The 20,487-nt window shown below is 39.7% G+C and overlaps 1 protein-coding gene across 1 annotated transcript in view; it reads left to right on the forward strand.

Annotated features, from left to right (window-relative positions):
• The window catches only part of LOC124795330 (queuine tRNA-ribosyltransferase accessory subunit 2), a 75,863-nt gene that overhangs the window by 37,992 nt on the left and 17,384 nt on the right, over window positions 1-20,487 (forward strand). The window contains exons 5-6 of the mRNA XM_047259312.1: window positions 2,116-2,304; window positions 4,404-4,585. Coding sequence (XP_047115268.1) covers window positions 2,116-2,304; window positions 4,404-4,585 — 371 coding nt within the window. The remainder of the gene's footprint in view (window positions 1-2,115; window positions 2,305-4,403; window positions 4,586-20,487) is intronic.

Genomic DNA, 20,487 nt, shown 5'->3' on the forward strand with positions numbered 1-20,487 from the left:
TAACTGCCATCTGGTTTCTGTACAAATTGTAAATAGCCTTTCGCTCCCTGTATTTTACCCCTGCCACCTTTAGAATTTGAAAGAGAGTATTCCAGTCAACATTGTCAAAAGCTTTCTCTATGTCTACAAATGCTAGAAACGTAGGTTTGCCTTTCCTTAATCTTTCTTCTAAGATAAGTCATAAGGTCAGTATTGCCTCTACGGAATCCAAACTGATCTTCCCCGAGGTCGGCTTCTACCAGTTTTTCCATTTGTCTGTAAAGAATTTTTGTTAGTATTTTGCAGCCATGGCTTATTAAACTGATAGTTCGGTAATTTTCACATCTATCAACACCTGCTTTCTTTGGGATTGGAATTATTATATTCTTCTTGAAGTCTGAGGGTATTTCGCCTGTCTTGTACATCTTGCTCACCAGATGTAGAGTTTTCTCAGGACTGGCTCTCCCAAGGCCATCAGTAGTTCTAATGGAATGTTGTCCACTCCCGGGGCCTTGTTTCGACTCAGGTCTTTCAGTGCTCTGTCAAACTCTTCACACAATATCATATCTCCCATTTCATCTTCATCTATCCCCTATGTTATTCAATCTGTATATTGAGCAAACATAAATGAAACAAAAGAAAAATTTGGAGTAGGAATTAAAGTCCAGGGAAAAGAAATAAAAGCTTTGAGGTTTGCTGATGCCATTGCAATTCTGTCAGAGACAGTGAAGGACTTGGAAGAGCATTTGAATGGAATGGACACTGTCTTGAAAGGAAGATATAAGATGAACATCAACAAAAGCAAAACTAGGCTAATGGAATGTAGTTGAATTAAATCAGGCAGTGCTGAGAGAATTAGATTAGTAAATGATACAGTTAAAGTAATAGATGAGTTTTGCTATTTGGGCAGCAAAATAACTGATGATGATTGAAGTAGAGAGGATATTAGATGTAGACTGGCAATGGCAAGAAAGGCATTGCTAAAAAAGAAGAATTTGTTAACATTGAGTATAGATTTAAGTGCCAGGAAGTCTTTTCTGAAAATATTTGTATGGAGTGTAGCCATATATGGAAGTGAAACGTGGACAATAAACTGTTTAGACAAGAAGAGATTAGAAGCTTTTGAAATGTGATGCTACAGAAGAATGCTGAAGATTAGATGGGTAGATCATGTAACTAAGGAGGAGGTACTGAATGGAATTGGGGAAAAAAGAAGTTTGTGGCACAGTCTGACTAGAAGGAGAGACTGGTTGGTAGGAAACATTCTGAAATGTCAGTGGCTCACCAGCTTATCATTGGGGGGAGTGTGAGGCGTAAAAATCATAGAGGGGGGGCCAAGAGATGAATACAGTAAGCAGATTCAGAAGGATGTAGGTTGCAGTAGTTACTCGGATGAAGAGACTTGCACAGGATGGAGTAGCTTGGAGAACTGCATCAAACCAGTCTTCGGACAAAGACAACAACAACAACAACAACAACAACAACAACAAAGTAATTGGATAGATAAAAACATCTACCCACCAAACAGTGGCACGAGAACACACTTATAAAAGAAGGTGTAATGTATGCAGGTTTTTGGAGCCAGTGCAGTCCCCAACAGTCAGTCTTTCCTTCTCATCCCTTGTGGTAACTCTCCCCTGACCTGGGGTTCTGGATGGGTTTTGAACTCCAACCCTTTTCCTAATCCTCTCCAGGCCTTCGCCTCCAACCCTTCTGTTGGAGGAAGGAGCCACTGGCTCCAAAACCTTGCACACGGAAAACATTTTTTGATTTGCGTTGCTTCCTGGTTTATAAATAAGAGTGCAACTACCAGTTGTTGGTAGTAATGAAAATGCCAGTCAAGCTACCTCTGTGTGTCAGTGTTTTATGAAATGGCTAGCTTTTGAGTGATTAATACTGAAAGTGTTACTGGAGCAAAACACTAGTTAGTTCATTGTTGGATCCTGCAATCAGATTGTTGTATTCTGGGCTCAGCAGCATAAGAATTCAGTACTTTTAACAAATCACATTAGAGTAAAATATGTCTTTCTTAATTTTTTTGAAATGTTACTTAGTACTGACATTAGTCTGTGTTGTGGTATATTTACTCATAGCAGTGTCGTTTCATCACGCTTCGTGAAATGTGATGTTTTTCAGACATTACAAAGCAGTAGCCTCTTCGCAGTAATTGAAGGGGGATACAGCGTACATGCAAGACAAGAATCAGCCAGAGCTGCAGCTCAGCATCCTGTATCTGGCTTTGTTATTGATGGCCTACATACCAATGGACCAGATGCGGAGAAAATTACATTCTCTAGCATCAGAGAAGTGATCCAGGAGACTGTGGTAAGTCTGAAAAGTATTTCGTTTAGTGAGTAGTAATGCAGGTTTTATGCTTTACGAGTAAGTATGTTTTTTATATGTAGCAGAACTAAATAAATAATCCCAAAGTCTTTATACTGTCATTGGTATTTTTTGTTAGAAAATTTGTTGTATGCCATTCATCATCAGTCCTGTGATGTAAATTTGACAATTTGGACTCTCTTAAATTATCTTGTACTTGTTTCTTTACTGTAAAGAGTTCTGTTAGTTGTTGTGTTCCTTTTTGTCATTTTTAAAATTCATAAGTATCATCCCATGGTGTGAATTGCCTTTCTTCAGACTAATGAAATTAAACTTTTCATATCTAGAAATACATGGTGTCTCAAAATGTACTTACAATTATAATGTGTTATAGTATCCAAACTAATTAAAATGTTCAATCTGTGTTTGGTTTACACGACACACTATCACACATAGTTTTTATGATGTTCAGTCAATTTCAACATGTATGCGTTTGGTGGCATGCACAACATCTAGTTTGTATTCGGGCTCTACCAATGCCTGTCACAACATGTTCACATCAACTGTGGTAATGGCAGCAACTATTCAGTTATTTAAATCATTTATGTGTGGGACAGGCACTTAGAAGAAGTCCATTAGTGTAATGTCATGAGGCCTAGGAGGCCAGGGAATTGGATCACCCCTGGCAATCCAGCGATCTGAAAATACCTGGTCTAGAACATCCCACACTGACTGAGCTCAATGTGGAAGTGCAACATCTTGTTGGAAAATATTGTTTCTTAGCAGTCAGCCAGTTGTTGCAATGCAAACGGCTCTAGCATCTCAAGGTAATTGTTAGAATTAACGGTTTTTTGTTTTTGCCCCCCCCCCCCCCTCCCCCCGAGAAAGGAAATGGTCCTACAATATGACCGCTCATCAAACAACACTACACATTCACATACCCTTTCCATCACAGTATCCAGAATGGTTGTCCCCTGGATGCAAACATTGTGTTTGTTTACCATACTCCACATGTGGAACATAGCTTTGCCAAGAAATATTTGATTATGTAGAAAATTTCCATCTTCCCTCTAATCAGTGAAGAACGTCCACAGTGAAAGGCGTACATTGTGGCTTGTCACCTGGTTTCAATATGTGCAACAGTACATTTGTAAATGTTTCTGAAGGACCGAATGCACAGTTATCCCTTGGGATTTGCAGTCCTGCGGCGCCCTCTGAACAGACTTCTGTGGCGAATGTTGGAAAGGCAACTGTATCCATTCTGTGTCAGTGTCATTTCTCCCAGGTGAGCTAGTATGATGCTTCACATTAACACTTCTTGTCTGCATAAAATCCCTGTACCATTGAAGTATTGATATCTGGAAGGGTGGATACTCCCTTATCATGTTTGGGAGTTCGTATGAACCTGTGTGTCTGATTTGGTCTGAATAAAACATTCCATACACTGAGCCTTATATTGAACCGTTGTCATTATGCTTCATTCACAACAATCTGGAACACACCCAAACGAAACTTTGCATGTCAGTCTCATAAGCCAAACGTGGTGTGAATATCTTAATTAGTTTATGTGCTATAATGCACTGAAGTTGTAGCATACCTTTTGAGACACCCTGTACTCGTTATGATCAATTTTATCTACACCACCTTTTTACTACTACTTCCATGCTACGTCAGCTTTTCTTGATAGGTTTGCAAAAATGAAATATTTTAGATGCAAAAGAAGCTAGCAATGTATGTCAGGTTCATCGGATGACCAGTTTGTTGAATTGTCACACTTATCCTTTTTTGTTATAACAATTATGCTTTGAGATCAACACTGCTAACATTGATAAAATTTGTGATTTTTGCATAGTGATTCACACAAATTACATGTATTTTGTCACCCTCCACAATATTGCGCTGCCTATTGGAAAAAGATGGAATGCTCTTCATGCTTCTTATGTTCAGGACTTAGCTATAATTATTTTCAAAATAAATTATTTTCTGTGCTCACTACAATTCATATATTTAATATATGTTCAGTTGACACAACAAATCGTTGTATTATTATCTTCATTGATATTTTCTCATATAGTGATGTTCGTTTACCATTACTGTTTCAGAAGTTACTTCCAGAAGACAAGCCCCGTATTACTCATGGTTGTTGGAATCCAGATATGGTTCTTAAACTGGTAGAGTCTGGAATTGATGTATTTGACAGCTCATACCCATTTATCGTGTCAGAGAGAGGATCAGCTTTAGTGTTCTGCAACTCATTGGATTATGAGCACACCAAACAGCACAGGTTTCAGATTGTCTCTGATCTTTTTCTTAGTAGTCTTCTACGTAATGTCACTCAGGATACTTCATTTCTATATTCAGTTTATTGGCAAAGCAGTATTTCATTTAATTTTCCATTTCTGTTCATTACATGTCATTAATTGTTGTACATCCAGCAGATTTGGGCAAGAAAGTGCAATATTAAAATCTTCACAATTGCTTACAGGGCTTAAGAATGCTCTTCAATACTTGCAGGAAAAAGGAAGTACGGGGAACTACTTTCTTAGGATCGATCACGGCCCAAAGTGGGATACCTTTTGATGAAAGATGAATATAATAAAAATAGAACATTTAGAAGTTTTAAATGATCGCAAGCAAATTCTTTATCAGTTAGTTTAGTAGTCAGTGCAGCATATCTAGAATATTAAGCCAAATAAACTTCTTGTAATACTGGGAGTTGTGAATTGTTGTTATCACTTACTCCGGTCTTATTTATCTTAAAGCCTAAATAAGGGAAGGACCATATAGTTGATGCATTGAGTGGTCAAGAGGTACAAGATTGAAAATAGTGCTGACCTATAGAACTAGGGTCTTTTTCAGAGATAACTATCAAAACACACATCCATTTACAGTTGTCTCGTGTATATTTGTCTTCCTGTGTTTATTTCACTTTAATCCTCCTTTGTTTACTTGTCAGTCTTCTCCTGCAGTACCTAACCTCCAATTGTCATACTTTAGGATTATATAACTTCTCTTTTCCTCCCTTTTGGGTACATATCACTTCTATTGGAACATGGCTCCATCTGAACTGTGCCTGTTCAGAAAAGCATCTCTATCCCTAGCTACAACCCATCCCAAATACTATGCCTGAAATGCAGACAATTCCATAAAATCCTCCAAATGATCTTGCCATAAAAATTCCCATCGTTGGATGCCAGACATCCTTCCACAATGACTTAAAAATGTTCAGATCCCACCAGTTCCTGTTACTCTCAAATAATAGAAAACCAAATTTTTGCGGCATAGACATCTCTAAACTATCTCTGTTCTCTCCTAGAAGAGCATGCACACCATCTCATAAAAGTTGTCCAGTTTACTTTCACCTTACTCCAATACCAAAACACCGTTGCTCAACAAGATGATATACCCTGCCTTGCTGTTATACCACATTATACCACAAAACCCAGAACCCAAACACATGCAAGACACTGTCGGCAATAGGTCCACTGCAACCTTAATCCTGCATAAGTCCTATCATAAGGTCCCACCTTAGCGCTGCTCCAAAATTCAGTCATGCTAGGCTGGTCAAAAATTTGCCACCCTTCACTTGGTTCCTGCATTGGGAACACTTTTTTGATCCGTGCAATGGAAACAAATTTTTACCGTTGACTTCTCATAATCAAAGCTAACATTGAACCTTACCTCTGCCAGGTTATAAATCTGTGCAGATATGAAACTCCCCTACTCCCAAACAACCACCCACTGGTTACCTAAAAGAAATTCCTTACCCCCAACCTGGCATTGTACTCAGTTCACAGGTCCCCTCACAAAAACATAGTCCCCAAGGTGGAGGAAAGTGATACCATCCACAACTTAAAACAGATCCTGATCTAATCATCCTCCAAACCCATTTCCTTTTTCACTCAAGTGCACCCTACACCCTACACACACACACACACACACACACACACACACACACACACACACACTTCCTGCAATGCATAAATCTAACCGTCCTGAAAGGCCTGATGTAACCATCGACTGTTCTCCTCTTGATGACCAACGTCTCCAACACGTTACCTCTTGTGAAACTTCCAGTACTGAGGACACAAACCAAGCCCTTCATCTTGTTTACTATTCTCACCTCAGTATGACCCGGAGCCTTGCTCATTGCTGTTGTACACCAAAACTGCCCCTACCCTTGACCTTGCAACCATAGTAACTACCTCTCCCAACATCCTGCTGACTCCAGACTCATCACCTCATCCTTATGCCCATGCCCATCTATGTTCTTACCCACAAGTATGTACCCTTTGAGAGATGATATAAAACAAATCAGAGGCACTGCTATGGACATCTGCTTAACATCCTCATAAAACAAGCTGATTAAGGGTCATCTAGAGAAAAACGTCATAGCTACCTGAGATTATGAACCCCTTGTATGGTTCAGTTTCATAGATGATATTAACACAATCCAGATCAAAGCATTCTATCCTCATTACACCACAGCCTTAAAAGCTCTTTTCATCTTTTTCACGTGGTTCTCATTAGCCTAGTGTACCACCTTCGTGGACGTTGACCTCCACTTCTCATATGGCTCCACAAAAACCTCTGTTCATATTAAGTCTATCAGCCATCAATAGTATCTCCTCTTTGTAGCCACCATCCTTATAGTCCGGCCACACGTGAATGGTGCATCCGCAGTAGTGACCAATCTGTTTATGTGCCTGTCAACATTTTGAGTGGTTCATGTATACAGTGAATATTTGTTATTTGTATTCTATCCAGGAGTAGTTTCAAAAAGGTATCTGAAAGTGTTTTGGACTCTATTGAAGACACAATGATACATTACTGAAATACAGGAATTATAAATAAATTTCAGAGTACTTCTAAAGCATGATCATAAGCACTCAGGAGTTTTCAAGATTTTTGATGTATCACATGGATTCTTCATTTTAGGGAGGGAGGAATAATATATTTTCACTTCTTCATTTCAGTTTGATTATTCTGAATTAGAGATTCACTTGTCAGGGTATTAACTCTTATCTTGTTGTATTGTTTTTATTTTTTAATTTTTGCTTGTGACCTGTCCCCCCCCCCCCCCCTTTTTCCAATTTTTGCATTCCATCTTTGACTTGTATAGTTAGTATACCACATTTATTATTAATCTGGAATTGGAGTTATAGCTGCTATTACTTCTGACTTCTTACCTGTGCCCTATATTTCTTGTGGCACATTATCTGTGCTATATTCTTATCACCACTAATTGTACTTCTCTGTTTGCCCACACATTACCTAATTTTCCCATCCTGTGGAACAAATATTAATTTTTATAGTCTAAGATTTTATATTCTGTACTCTATATTGAATCAGCTCTGCAGATGTTGCTACTGTTTTCTTTTCTGTTATTTCATACATCTATAATGTATTCATGTGGTCTATTTCTAATTTGATTATATTTTCATGGTTTACGTATTACTTTTGTGCATAATTAATTAGGTGCTTATTCATAGCCTATCAAAAAAAGTGAAGCACCCAGGAGACATAGTTGGATGTCAATGTATTTTAATACAATACACGCCACTGTCAGTATGTATGAGGTGTGATCAAGAAATGCAGTGAATAATTTTATTAGAAACAAAGTAATAAGCTTACATGGAATTTGATTTAATCTCCTTCAAATTACTGCCCTTGGCTAGCAATGCACTTATCCCATCGTTAAGTCTATGACTGGAAGCATTTCTGGAGGGCTTCTTTTGGAATGGTTCCCAGATGCTGTGTTGTATCCCCCTGAAATATTAGGAGTGGTGTAAAAAAATTTTTTTTTTTTGCAATATGCCCTTGTAAAATTCGGTGCTCACAGTTGTTCCCCTTGTAACGAACTCTGATTGCACTATGCCCTCTGTGAGGTCCTGCCCACTCGTCACGTATAGGGTGCCTAAGGGATGCTGATGTTCTTGGAATGATATACGACAATTCAACCAAATAACATTAGTAGTTTTATTTCAATAAAGCAGATTGACAATACTTAACTTGGAATTTACAATGTTATCGCAAATGATGGGTGATGTGCAACATTAATCTTAGTCCTTCGCTATATACAATGTTTATGCAAGTTTGGCACACCCTCAATATCAAAAACAACAATTAGTGTGACTTTGATATTTAGTTTTGACTTGTGTGTCTGTTTAGTGTGAAGAGACACACTGGTTTTCCATTGGAAACTCTGAATTTGCATCTCATTATCATACCCATAGATGCAAGTTTCATCTCCAGTTACAGTTTTGGACATGAAGTCCAGATTTGAATGAAAACACTCTTTCAACTCTTTGCAAACTGACACATGATTTTCGTTCTGTTCATCATCCAAAAGTCTGAGAACAAATTTCACACACACTAAATCTCATATTCAAATTATCAGTAAAATGTTTTGCAAGAATCCTTCTTTGTCAAGCTCGAATACTTATTCCCCTACTTAATGAACAATTGGTGCCACTTTTTGCATATTTTCTTCTGTTTTTGAGGTTAATGGATGCCCCGAATGTTGCTCGTCTTCTTCCACTTTTTTATGGCTCATACCACTTGTTAACAGTCTTCAAGAGTTACAGCATTATAGCCATACACAAAGTTGAAACAGAACTTAATGTGCATGCGTTGTTTGAAATTCGTGGTGCGCGACAGATGTGGTAAACACAGCCTCAATCTAGCACTTTTGGACACTGACTGACAATTCAGAACGTTTTCCAACTTGATGCTGCCTGTCTCAACAGATCAGGCTATCAAACAGATTACATCAAAAGGTTGTAATGTCTGCTGTTGCTGCTAAAAAATTCGGTCACATATGTTTTGATCACACCTCATAAATGATTAGAGTTGCTGTTCTCTGTGGTAGGTAGAATCGACATCACAGTGGATTATTGTTTTTCATGTTTAGTATTGTTGCCAGACTTGCTAGGAATAACAGCGATTAGCCAGAACATTATGACCACTGACTCACTATTGATATAAACCCGTCCAGTCTATAGCAGTGTCACTTAGTGCTGCACTGCTAGTCAGACACATGCACAGTGCATGTAGTATCAGTGAGCATGTTGTCCGTGTGTAGGATGGGGAAGGCGAGCAATCTATCTGAGTTTGACTGAGAGCAGGTTATGGTAGCCCGAAGGCTTGACATGAGCGTTTCGAAAATTGCATGACCTTTCAGGTGTTCTAGGAGTGGTATGGTGAGCATTTTCATCATTTGGCGAAACCAAGGTGAAACCACACCCACACATCATGGAGCTGGGTAGCCACCCCCCATTACAGATGTTGGACGTCGTAGGTTGGGCAGACTGGTAGAAAAGGACAGGCGGTGATCTGTGGCGGGACTAACATTAGACTTTAATGCTGGGCAGAGTACAAGTGTGCCTGAACACACAGTGCACTGAACATTCCTAATGATTGGCCTCTGCAGCTGATGACTCATGCATGTACCAGTGTTAACACCCTGACATTGGTAACTACGACTGAAATGGGCACTTGACCATCGGGACTGCATGTTGGTGCAGGGGCAGTGTGTGGTCTGATGAATCCCAATACTTTCTTCATCATGCTGATGGGAGGGTGCGAATCCATCATCTTCCAGCGGAACAGCTCCTTAATACCTGAAGACAAGCTGGTGGCAGCTCCATTATGCTCTGGGGAACGTTAACATGGCATCCGTGGGTCCAGTGGAGTGCGTACAAGGCACTATGATGGCCAAGGAGTATTGTACACTGGTTGCAGACAGCATACACCCCTTCATGACAATCATGTTTGCTGACGGCAGTGATATTTTTCAACAAGATAATGCAGCGTGTCGCAAGGCCAGGAGCGTGATGGTATGGTTTGAGGAACGCAGTGACGAGTTACAGTGGGTACGCTGGCACCCCAGCTCGACAGATCTGAACCTGATAGAACACACCTTGGATGTGACTGAATGTGATTTCAGAGCTCATCATGCCCCTCCCTGGAATTCATGGGAAGTAGGTGACTTGTGTGTGCAGATGTGGTGCCAACTGCCTCCAGCAACCTACCAGGACCTCATTGCTTCCATGCCATGATGCATTGCTGCTGTTATCTGTGCCAGCTATTGGGTAGGTGGTCATAATGTGCTGGCTGATTTGTGTATAAGGGATATGAACAATGTCACATGTTGAGTGAACACTTTGAAGGGCATGAAGGTGGGCTCTCCGTTTGGCTGGCTGATCAAATCACACAGTATCCAAATTTGTGGGGCATTCGAATGTGTCAGTGGCCTAATGCTGGACTGTAGGTGACACGAGGGCCAGCATATTCATCATCAGGGTTCCAGTTCCCTATGTCTGACCACCACAAGGTAGAATCACTGTGTTGTGCGCCAAGTACTTCATAACCCTGTCACACCCCTCTGCCTGCCACCTGAGAACAAGTAATGTGCTCCCTACAACATTCCTTGTCATCCTGCTCTATTGAATGGAGACTGTCAGCAGCCAGACTAGGAAATTTCCAACCCGTGTATGTTTTCTCCCATTAACACCACAGTATGAACTGCTGCAGTTGGGGTAGTCCTGTGACTGATGAATAGTTTTGCATGGTGTTCAACAATGAATTGTGGTTCTCCACTATCCTAGATGATCATCATTAGCGAGTATGGTGGTGAATGGGGAAAGACCCCAGTCTCCCAATGTTTCTGAGAGGCACAGCAGTGGTACTTGTTACATCATGCTATGTGGAGTCATCTGATATTACTTCAGGATATGGCTGGTAGTGATTGAGGAATCTCTGACTATACAATGGTATCTCATGGACATCCTCCCTCTGTATGTGTTACATGCCATAATACAGTATTGTGGTGCCGTTCTCAACAGGACATGCTCTTCTGCATAGGACATGTGTCTCTATGAACTGCCTGTGTGATGTTGGGGTACTCCTGTAGCCAGCAGGATCTCCTGATTGTCACAGATAGAATGCGTGGGACCATCTTGGACATCAACACTGTTCCAGTACCATTACCCAGAATATCAAAGGCTAGTTACAATAATTGTGGGTCAGCTGGTTCAGGAGAGGATTCAGCTGTTTATGACTCCCTTGCCAACCAAATTGTGCATTCATCCAAGCCATAAGAGGTGCAATATAAAACTGATATGTGGGCTCATACTATCAAGTTCTTTGTAAATCTGACTCAATTTTGTATCACTGCAGTATCAATCCCTCCAAGCCATAAAATTTCATTCTGTTTCCTCCTCCCGTAGTGATTCCTTTCCTTTTTTTGTCAGGCATTATATTACAGTAAAATCTTACTTGTATCCTATGCAAAGCCCCATCTGTGTACCTATGACTTACTTTTATGAACCCAGAATAATCTATCTGAAAAAAATTGTATTTATTTTTTAACATTAACTTCTCAATCTATATAGTTTCATTCCTGCTGCAGGTACAAATAGTCGCACTGCACAGAAATCCAGTGGAACTTAATTTCTTTTACAATAGCTGTGACTCAAGCTATACAGAGATGTAATTATTAACGTTAATACTACTAATAAAAACACTTAAGTGAAAAATGCAAGAAATATGGCTATCACAATACATCAAGACTTTAATGTAGTTTGTCGTAATTGTTGCATAGTTACTGGGGCAAGGGTGTGTTTGTCATTACAGCAATGAACTGTTTTATAGGGAAACAAGAAACTATTTTAACATGTTAGAACTTTGGATGGGAAATATTCAGAGATACATACTTGATATATCGCAATAAATGCTTGTTGTAACCCAAGAACACTGTGAGTTTATTACATGAAAAGGCAAAAACACATGAAAGACAAAGTACATACAACAGACTACAAACAGGTGGTGAGTTTATTACATGAGAAAGCAAAAACACATCAAAGACAAAATACATACAACTGACTACAAACAGGTGCCCAGCAGAGCCTGCACTCTGGCCTATATAGTCGTTAGTTCTAAAGGGGTGCAGCTGGGAGGCTGTACATGCAACTGCTCTCTTACTAGCTAGCAGGCCGGATGACATCTAGTGGCTGAATCAAGCATAAACTTAATGCACGAACTATGATGTGGTGCACAAACAAATTTGGTAGTTACAGCACTCCTTTACTTTGTGAAGAAGTCCATTTCCTCTGTCATTGATGTTGGTTGTTGAACCATGCAACGCACTGCCATGGGGCATAGGATCAGAAGTGAAGTGAGCATGAACAGGTGCGGCACCTGCCCCGCCCCCCTCCCCCCTCTGTAAGAGATCATTTGGTAGGACAGGTGGTGTTGATGTGGCTTCCATTTCCCCTGAGTCCAACCTCAGTGAAGGAGGCTGTGGCAAAGGTGGCTGAACAGGGAACACCAGCTGCGGTAGTGATGGAGGTGTCGGCTGCGACAGCATGGGACCTGGGGTTCTGCCTTGGCCCCTGACAGCTGAAGGAGACGGTTGAGAAGGCGTCGCCAATGGTAGTCGAGGAAGCGAAGGCACAAGCCATGAGGCAGGAGGCGGCTAGGTAGACAGAGGACGCAAGGGCAGCAGTGGTGCTCCCGGTGTGCAGCTGTCGCCACAAGGTCATAGCTGGCCGAACTGTCGTGACACCCTTCTCTTAGCAGAGCAGAAGATGCAGAGGCATCGACCACAATGACTCTCAGTGACTGCCACCACCAATTGAAGGTGGCAGCCAAAACTGTGAACACCACAGCTGTGCCAGGCCAGAAGTGCTGCAGTGGCAGTGACAGTGGATGTACTGGTATTGGTTGAAACAGATGTAGCAGAGTACGGGGCTGATGGCTGTGCAACAACTCTGCTGGGCTCTTACCTCCAACAGGGGTAAACCTATAAGAACTGAGGAATCAGTCAAGAGCCACGTCAGGTGACACATCCAGAACATATTTTTGTTTAATTGAGGGTGGAAAAGAGGAGCTGTGACATGGTGAACACCACTTTTTTTTTTTTTTTTTTTTACAAAAATCTTCAAATTCCTGAGGTACGCACTGGGGGCCATTCTCTGTAACCAACATATGTGGAAGACCTTCCATTGCAAAAATTTTGGACAAAGCTGAAATTGTGCAGAAGTAGACAGACAGTGCACCACATATGGAAACTGAGAATGTGCATCAAGTACAAGTACAGTAGAAATTTAAAAAAAAGTCCTGCAAAATCTACATGAATTCATTTCCAAGCCCACCTGGCCATGTTGACAAAGATGCACGGGGGTCGCCTGATGAGTAGCACAGTGTGGACAGGCTGCAGCAACTCACACTGTTTCCCATCAGTGCCTGGCCAGAAAACATGTCTACATGCTAATGCTTTTGTATGTGGTACACCCAGTGGTCCACATGTACTAAATGCATAACCTCACTCCGAAGGGCAGTGCTTGTAATAGGAAAACTGTCAACAAAATTTTGATCTTCCACACCTAAATGAAAACAAAGGAATTCCTCTTTATCAAATGCTGGATTTGGACCAATTGACAAACACAATAAGGCCTCAGGATTTGCATGTTGCGCCATACGTTTAAAATGTTCTCATAATTGTATTGTGACGGGAAAAGAGAGAGCCCGCTGCTGTAAGCGATGCGCAGTTTTATTCGTCAAGGTCACAGAATGGTTAAAAAGAGACACTGGTGGTTTGTGTTTTTTGATCAGGTGAAACTTAGACCTTTACATAAAAACATGAAATATTTTTAGAGGATACATGTTTGCTAAAGCTTGTTTCTCTATCTGAGCGTAACACTATTATGCTGAATTTAAGGTTTTAGAAGCATATGCAATATGGCACTCTGATGCATCCACATACATCTAAGCGAGGATGGCGTGAAGGTCAAACTTGAGATTCACCTGTGGCTAACAGAAGGTGCTGGCATGACTGGAAAGTGACCAAACAAGGGGCCGGCTGCAGCTTACATTTCAACAACTGGAATGCCTGGTCACAAGCTGGGAACCATTGGAAAGAAACATTTTTGCCCAGTAATGCATGGAGTGGTTGTGCCACAGTAGCGCTGTCTGGTATGAATTTGTGGTAATACACAATTTTGCTTAAAAATGTCTGTAATTCCATGATGGTGTGGTAATGCAGCAACAACAACAAAATGCTGGCCTAAGGGTTGAATGCCAGCATGTGACACTTCCAGTAAATAAGATGGTTGCAAAAACTATATCTTGCCCAAATTGCACTTTAATCCTGCAGAATGTAAAACAGAAAATAAAGCATGAAGTTTCTCCAAATGTTCCTCTGTAGAACCACCAGACACTACTACGTCATCTAAATAGTTGATGCAGCCTGGAACTGATGCAATAAGCTGTGTAATTGAGATGTTATTTTATTTTATTTTGACCACCAGTTTCGGCGTACCACTATGCCATCTTCAGGCCCCATACGCATCTCTCAAAAATAAACAGTTTTGGCATACATTGCCATATATTCCTGGATGTCATGAATTCAAAACTGTTTCACAAGTGTTCCATTCTAAGACATAATAGCAACTCAAGTCTTCAAATGAAGCACTTGTGAAATGGTTTCGAATTCACGACATCCAGGAATGTATGACACTGTATGACAATATTGTTTATTTTTGAGAGATTCATACTGGGGCCTGAAGATGGCGTAGTGAAATGCTGAAACTGGTAATCAAAATAAAATAACATCTCAATTAGACAGCTATTGGCGAATTTCATTGATAATTACTTGACCAGCTCCTGTCCATGATGGATCAACAGAGATCAGCTGGTGTATTGTTAACCAGAAGGCATTTAGATTCCTTGTCTAGTGGCAGCTGTAAATGTGCATCTGCTAAGGCAATCTTTGAAAAATAATGGTGCCCCGATAATTTTGCTAATAGCTCATCAGGATGTGGTAAAGGATAGGTATCATGATGGTGCATTAAGTGATTTTATTTTAAAACTATGGCAGGGGCATAATATTTATCTGTAGGTTTTTTTACTATGGCCAGTGGTGTTAACCATTCATTGGGAGAAATAGGTTGAATGACATAAAGGGATTGAAGACAATCTAACTCTGCTTTCATTTTTCGCAGCTAGGAATGCTAATGAATGAACCACAGCCTTATAAGCCACAGGTGCAGAAAACTGTGCAAGAATGGGAATCTGTTGTTTGTTATCTCATGAGCGTCTGCGACATTGGAGCCAGTAGGAGAGAACCCAAACCCACATATGTTTGAGGATTCACCAGTGTTGCTGCTTCACCTCTGTCCACCTGCATTCTCAGTAGTTCAGTGTATAACTTGCTTTGAGACACCATCACTGCTGACACGCTGTTCACATCCATGTTCGTTTCGTCCTCACTCAGGTTTGGAAGGGAGTTACACACAGAAGCAATGTGTCGTTTTTTTTATGACATCTATTACACATTGCTTAGCACTTGGGGGATGCAGTCTGTTCAAGTTGAATGAAACAGTATGGGCATGAAGGCAGCAGAGTGCAAGGCTGTTGCTGTTGTTACTCGGACCATTGTTGTCATGAACAACTGTTACCTATATGATATTGAGACGTATGTTGGAGTGCTGCAATAGCTTCTCTATTCCCTTGCGAAGTGACTGAAGGCTGGGAGGGGGGAGAGGAACCGATTTCTTAAACTTTGGACCAGGCCTCCATTGAGCTAAGTTAATACTTCTGTAAGTGTAGGATTTTCATGCTGTGGAGCTTGCTCTTGAACTTCCGTATGTAGTGTTGCAATCTGAAACCATTTGATTTGCGAAGGATTCCTTAAGAACGTTTTCACAAAATTATGACAATGACTAAGTCTGTATAGTTCTGTTGCTCATGCCCTGTACGACTGTTTTGCTCACTATTGCAATGGTAAAACTCCACATGAGTAGCAGTAACGTGAGTACATGTATAATGATTGGTAGAAAGTATCTTCCATCTGATAAAAAGAAAGACTTAAAAGTTCCTGTAATGAGTTGAGCTGGCACAACAACTGATACATAAGAAGTGAGATCCATAACAAAAAAAGAAGAGTCCTGTACGAGTTTAAGTCTGTTACCCCAGATGCCTGGAAATACTGTTGCAGGCATTTTCATAACCATTCCAGTCTTCTGCTGCATCATTGTACACAGGGAACAGTGGTGGATATATCATTGGCAGGAGTGCATGTCATCACAATGTAGATATTAAACAGGAAAAGCAACTGACAGCACATGCTGTTGCTCGAGAAGAGATTTAAGCAATGCCTATATGGAAATTAAACAGAAAGGACCAATAATTGAAGTGGGATACATGGAGTGGAATACAGTACTTGTCGTGAAAGTGTTCTAATGCAAGAACACTGTAACTTTATTACTTGATAAAGCATACACACATGAGAGACAAAGTACATACAACAGACAACACAGTAGTGGCTGGCAGAGACTTGTGCTCTGGCTTATATAACCATTAGTTCTAACAGGGGGCCCAGCCGTTAACCTACGTCCGCAACTGCTATCGTACCAGCAGGCTGGGTGGCATCTAGTGGCCGAATAAAGCACAAAACTCATGCATGGACTGTGAAGCAGCAGACACACAAATTTGGTAGTTACAACACTGTTTACCTTTTCAGCAGAAACCTTTGTGGTAGACAATTTCTGTGCTGCATTACCGTATCTATAAGTTGTTATTAATGTTAGTAACATTTATGTCACCAGAAGAATGTACTGTTGATATAGCAACTGGGCGAAATCATATTAATAACTGCTTCATATGTCTTTGTCACTAATACAATCTGAATCCTCCTGCTCCTGCAGATTAGTCCAAATAAATTTTGAATGGTCACAGTAGGATTTTGTACCATTGCTTGCAAATAAATTGTCGTAGATCCTACAAAGATACTAACAGAGTGTAAAAAGTACTTAAATGCTTTTCCAACACAGACTACCTTGAATTAGTAACATCAAACCTGGAAATTTTGGTAGGCAAGATATCCTATTTTATCCTCATGCTGATCAAACATCTTTGACATCTACTATATAACAATAATGGAAATTGTCGAGTTGAAAAATGTGTAAAATAAGAAAAAGGCAAGTACTTACCCTTAGTGAACTGGTGTGTGGTGCACAGAAACATGTAATAGGAAACAGATAATGCTAACTTTTGAGCTCTTGTTCTTTTTCAAGTAAGAGTACATACAATCACAATACTCTTGCTAGAAAAAGACCAAGAACTCGAAAGCTGGTGTTAACTGTTTTCTTGTGTGAGTTTCTGTGCATCCTACGTCAGTCCTCTGTAACTATGTGGCTGCCTTTGTCTTATACCTCAGTCTCCTAAATTGGTTTCGTATACCATACTTGTTACCTTTCCTTGCCGTATCACCATGGTACAGTATTTGCCCCAACCAGTATGGTCTCCCATTGTCTGAAGAAGAGAACTTGGTTGAACAGTGTACACCAACAGTAGATCACAATATAAATGTATACTTGTTGGACTGATTTTCATTGGCTGTGAGTCAAAATTTTGCACTCCTTAAAACAGTGAAGCTTGTTGCTTGAATGCAAGAATTGGGGAAATGATACCATGTAACACATTAAGCTGCTGTTCAATTTGTTCTTTATTGTGTGACCAGTACCAGTCAAAGGCCATTATCCAACTAGATATTTGTTAACAGCAAGAGTTGCAAATGTACCTGCATTTAAAAAGTGTCCGTAGTATAATATTTATAAATAAAATTTAATCATGAAGAGCCTGATGCATTCACCCATCTCTGCATGACTAAACATTATTTATAAGTGCTACATTTTTTGCTAGCTATAAAAAAAAAAAAAAAAAATCTGTGCTGGATAATGGTCTTTGAGCGGTACAGGTCGCACTTAAAGAACAAATTGAAGACAAGCTTAACATGTTACATGATGTCTTTTCTACAATTTATTAAAGCAGTGAAACACAACCAACAAAAATATAGTTTATGTGAAGTTTGGCAGTGGCAGCATTACAGTTAAGCTAGATTTATAAAAATTATATTGCACTGTGTTTGCTACATCATGTTCATTAGTGAATATTAAACTCGCCAGCTGTTTTCATGGCAGCGATCCTCTTCCATGCCACCCTGTCTATCAGTAAGTGTAGTTTTCTTGCACTATTGTGTTTGGCGCATGAAGTTATCTCACGAATTTTCTATGATACTAGGTGCAGATGCTCTAGGAATGCAGAGATAAAACACTTCATGAAAGAGAATGACAACATGTAGCTAACTGATGTGTGGTGCATGCACAGCAAGTGACACAAGTAACAGCACAGATGTGTAACTATTTAACTGTTCTTTCAAGCTACTGCCTGCTCAGAAGTGAGAAACGCCTTTGCTACTATATTTGTGTCTCATATGAATCAGCTTAAGGTGAATGGCTGCATTTCCTCATTTTTGTTTATTGTTTATGTTCTGAAATTTCCATTATTCCCTGGATGTAGCATTACTTCATTATGTACATTTTGCCAAAACTAGACTCTTCTCTGAGCTGTAAATAGAAACATAAGATTTATATGAAAACTGTTCTTCGGTTACTACAATATCATTCGTAAATGCCCTAAAATTTGTCATCAGCAGTAAACACTTGCAAAGAGTGGATCCATGTGGACATGTTATTTAGCTACTTCTTTTCTATAATAAGTTTAGGTTATATTATGATACTTTTTACAATCTTGTGCCATTGTAAAAAGGACCTGGAACTATCAGACGGGGCCTGTTCTAAACATTTTAATTATCAGCCGTTTAACCCTTGAGAGGGTTAAACGGTGCGCCAACAACAAAAAACATTGTTTTGTTACATTCCATTGTTTTACAGTTGCAAGCCCATATGTATTTCTTCATTACTGCTTCAGCTAACACTGTGAGAAGTTGTGTTGACAGACATCCAAGTGAGCAGCAGTAATATAAAATAAACAGCAAGCTAGGTGAGAAAAAATTTACAATCTGTGCAAGAAAATTACCCAGATTCTGAGCTTGCAGCACAATCCCACACTGAGGTAGTTATTCTTGAAATAATTAGTAATCAAATAGGTGGATGGCTGAGGCCTCATTCAGCTGCACTGTAAGTGGGTCATTTATGTGGGTTAACACTTGTTCGCGACAACCAATTATTGTTTAATGAAACAGAGATTTAGGTCATATAATGTAAGTCTATTTTATTGTTGTTCAATTTAATTAGGATTAATTTGTGATTTTGCTCAACATGTTTACCTTGGTTACATAAAGGTAGCTGTTTCTTACATGCCTACAAAGTACGTCGCATGCTGCTCGTGTTACGAAAAACGGCACACCGACTCAAGGATTAAATGTCAAAAGACTTTTTCAGGATAACATAATTATCAATGAATCAGGAGGACACAAAGTTACATACCATTGTTATTTAAAGTGTTAATATCACATGTGTGATTTTTCAAATATTCTATTGTGACGTCTGGTGGGAATTCTGTATTGACAACATACTAATCTATTATTGTAAATACACAACAAAAGGAATGAGTTCTCCTATGGGAATAATACACAGAATAAGCTAGTTGGACACAAAAGAATTAAACATGAGATGTGTGAGAAAAGTAATAAGGCTGACAACACTGTGAGTGATCTGGCCACACTGTGTTGTTCTTCTTGTGTAGACCCATGTGTTTATCCATTCTGGATGCTCAGAGTTTCAGCTCTGTATAGCCATAATGTAATTTTTGAGAGTGTCATCAGTGAAGTTGTGTTTTAGTCGTGTGTTACGAAAATGTAACTGCGGAATTTAAAGCACCGTTATGCAGCCAAGTTTTGGGGAATCCATGCATGAGACCTTTGAAAAATCAATGAGAAACATTACTTTTAAAGAGCACAGGTTTTTTGCTGTCACAAATCATTTTTGGAAGGCTGAGAACATGAACCAAATTCAAAAACTGACAAAAATGTCAAACATGAGATCAGACCAACGTTTAATGATAAGAATGATGGGTGACCTTGTGACAAAGCAAGCTGGGATATTTTTGCTTCCTCCCTTGTTTAGCCATCTGCCTCCTTAAAACTCATTTCTTCACTTTTAATTAATTGCCACTGACATGCGTGGGTGTAGTCTGCATTTTCATAAAAGAGAAAGGTTGGCTCTAGGTTTTAAAGAATATAACACCAGGTCTGGTTTTTTGCTGAGTTTTATGTATGTGACTGATTTTCTAATTTATTTCGACTCTTCCTGGTTAATACTTTTGTTATAGGGTGAAACCTGTGATTGTTTCATGACTTAAATTCTATTGTTGACTTACAAA

The sequence above is a fragment of the Schistocerca piceifrons genome, chromosome 4 (assembly GCF_021461385.2).
Source record: "Schistocerca piceifrons isolate TAMUIC-IGC-003096 chromosome 4, iqSchPice1.1, whole genome shotgun sequence".
Classification (NCBI taxonomy): domain Eukaryota; kingdom Metazoa; phylum Arthropoda; class Insecta; order Orthoptera; family Acrididae; genus Schistocerca; species Schistocerca piceifrons.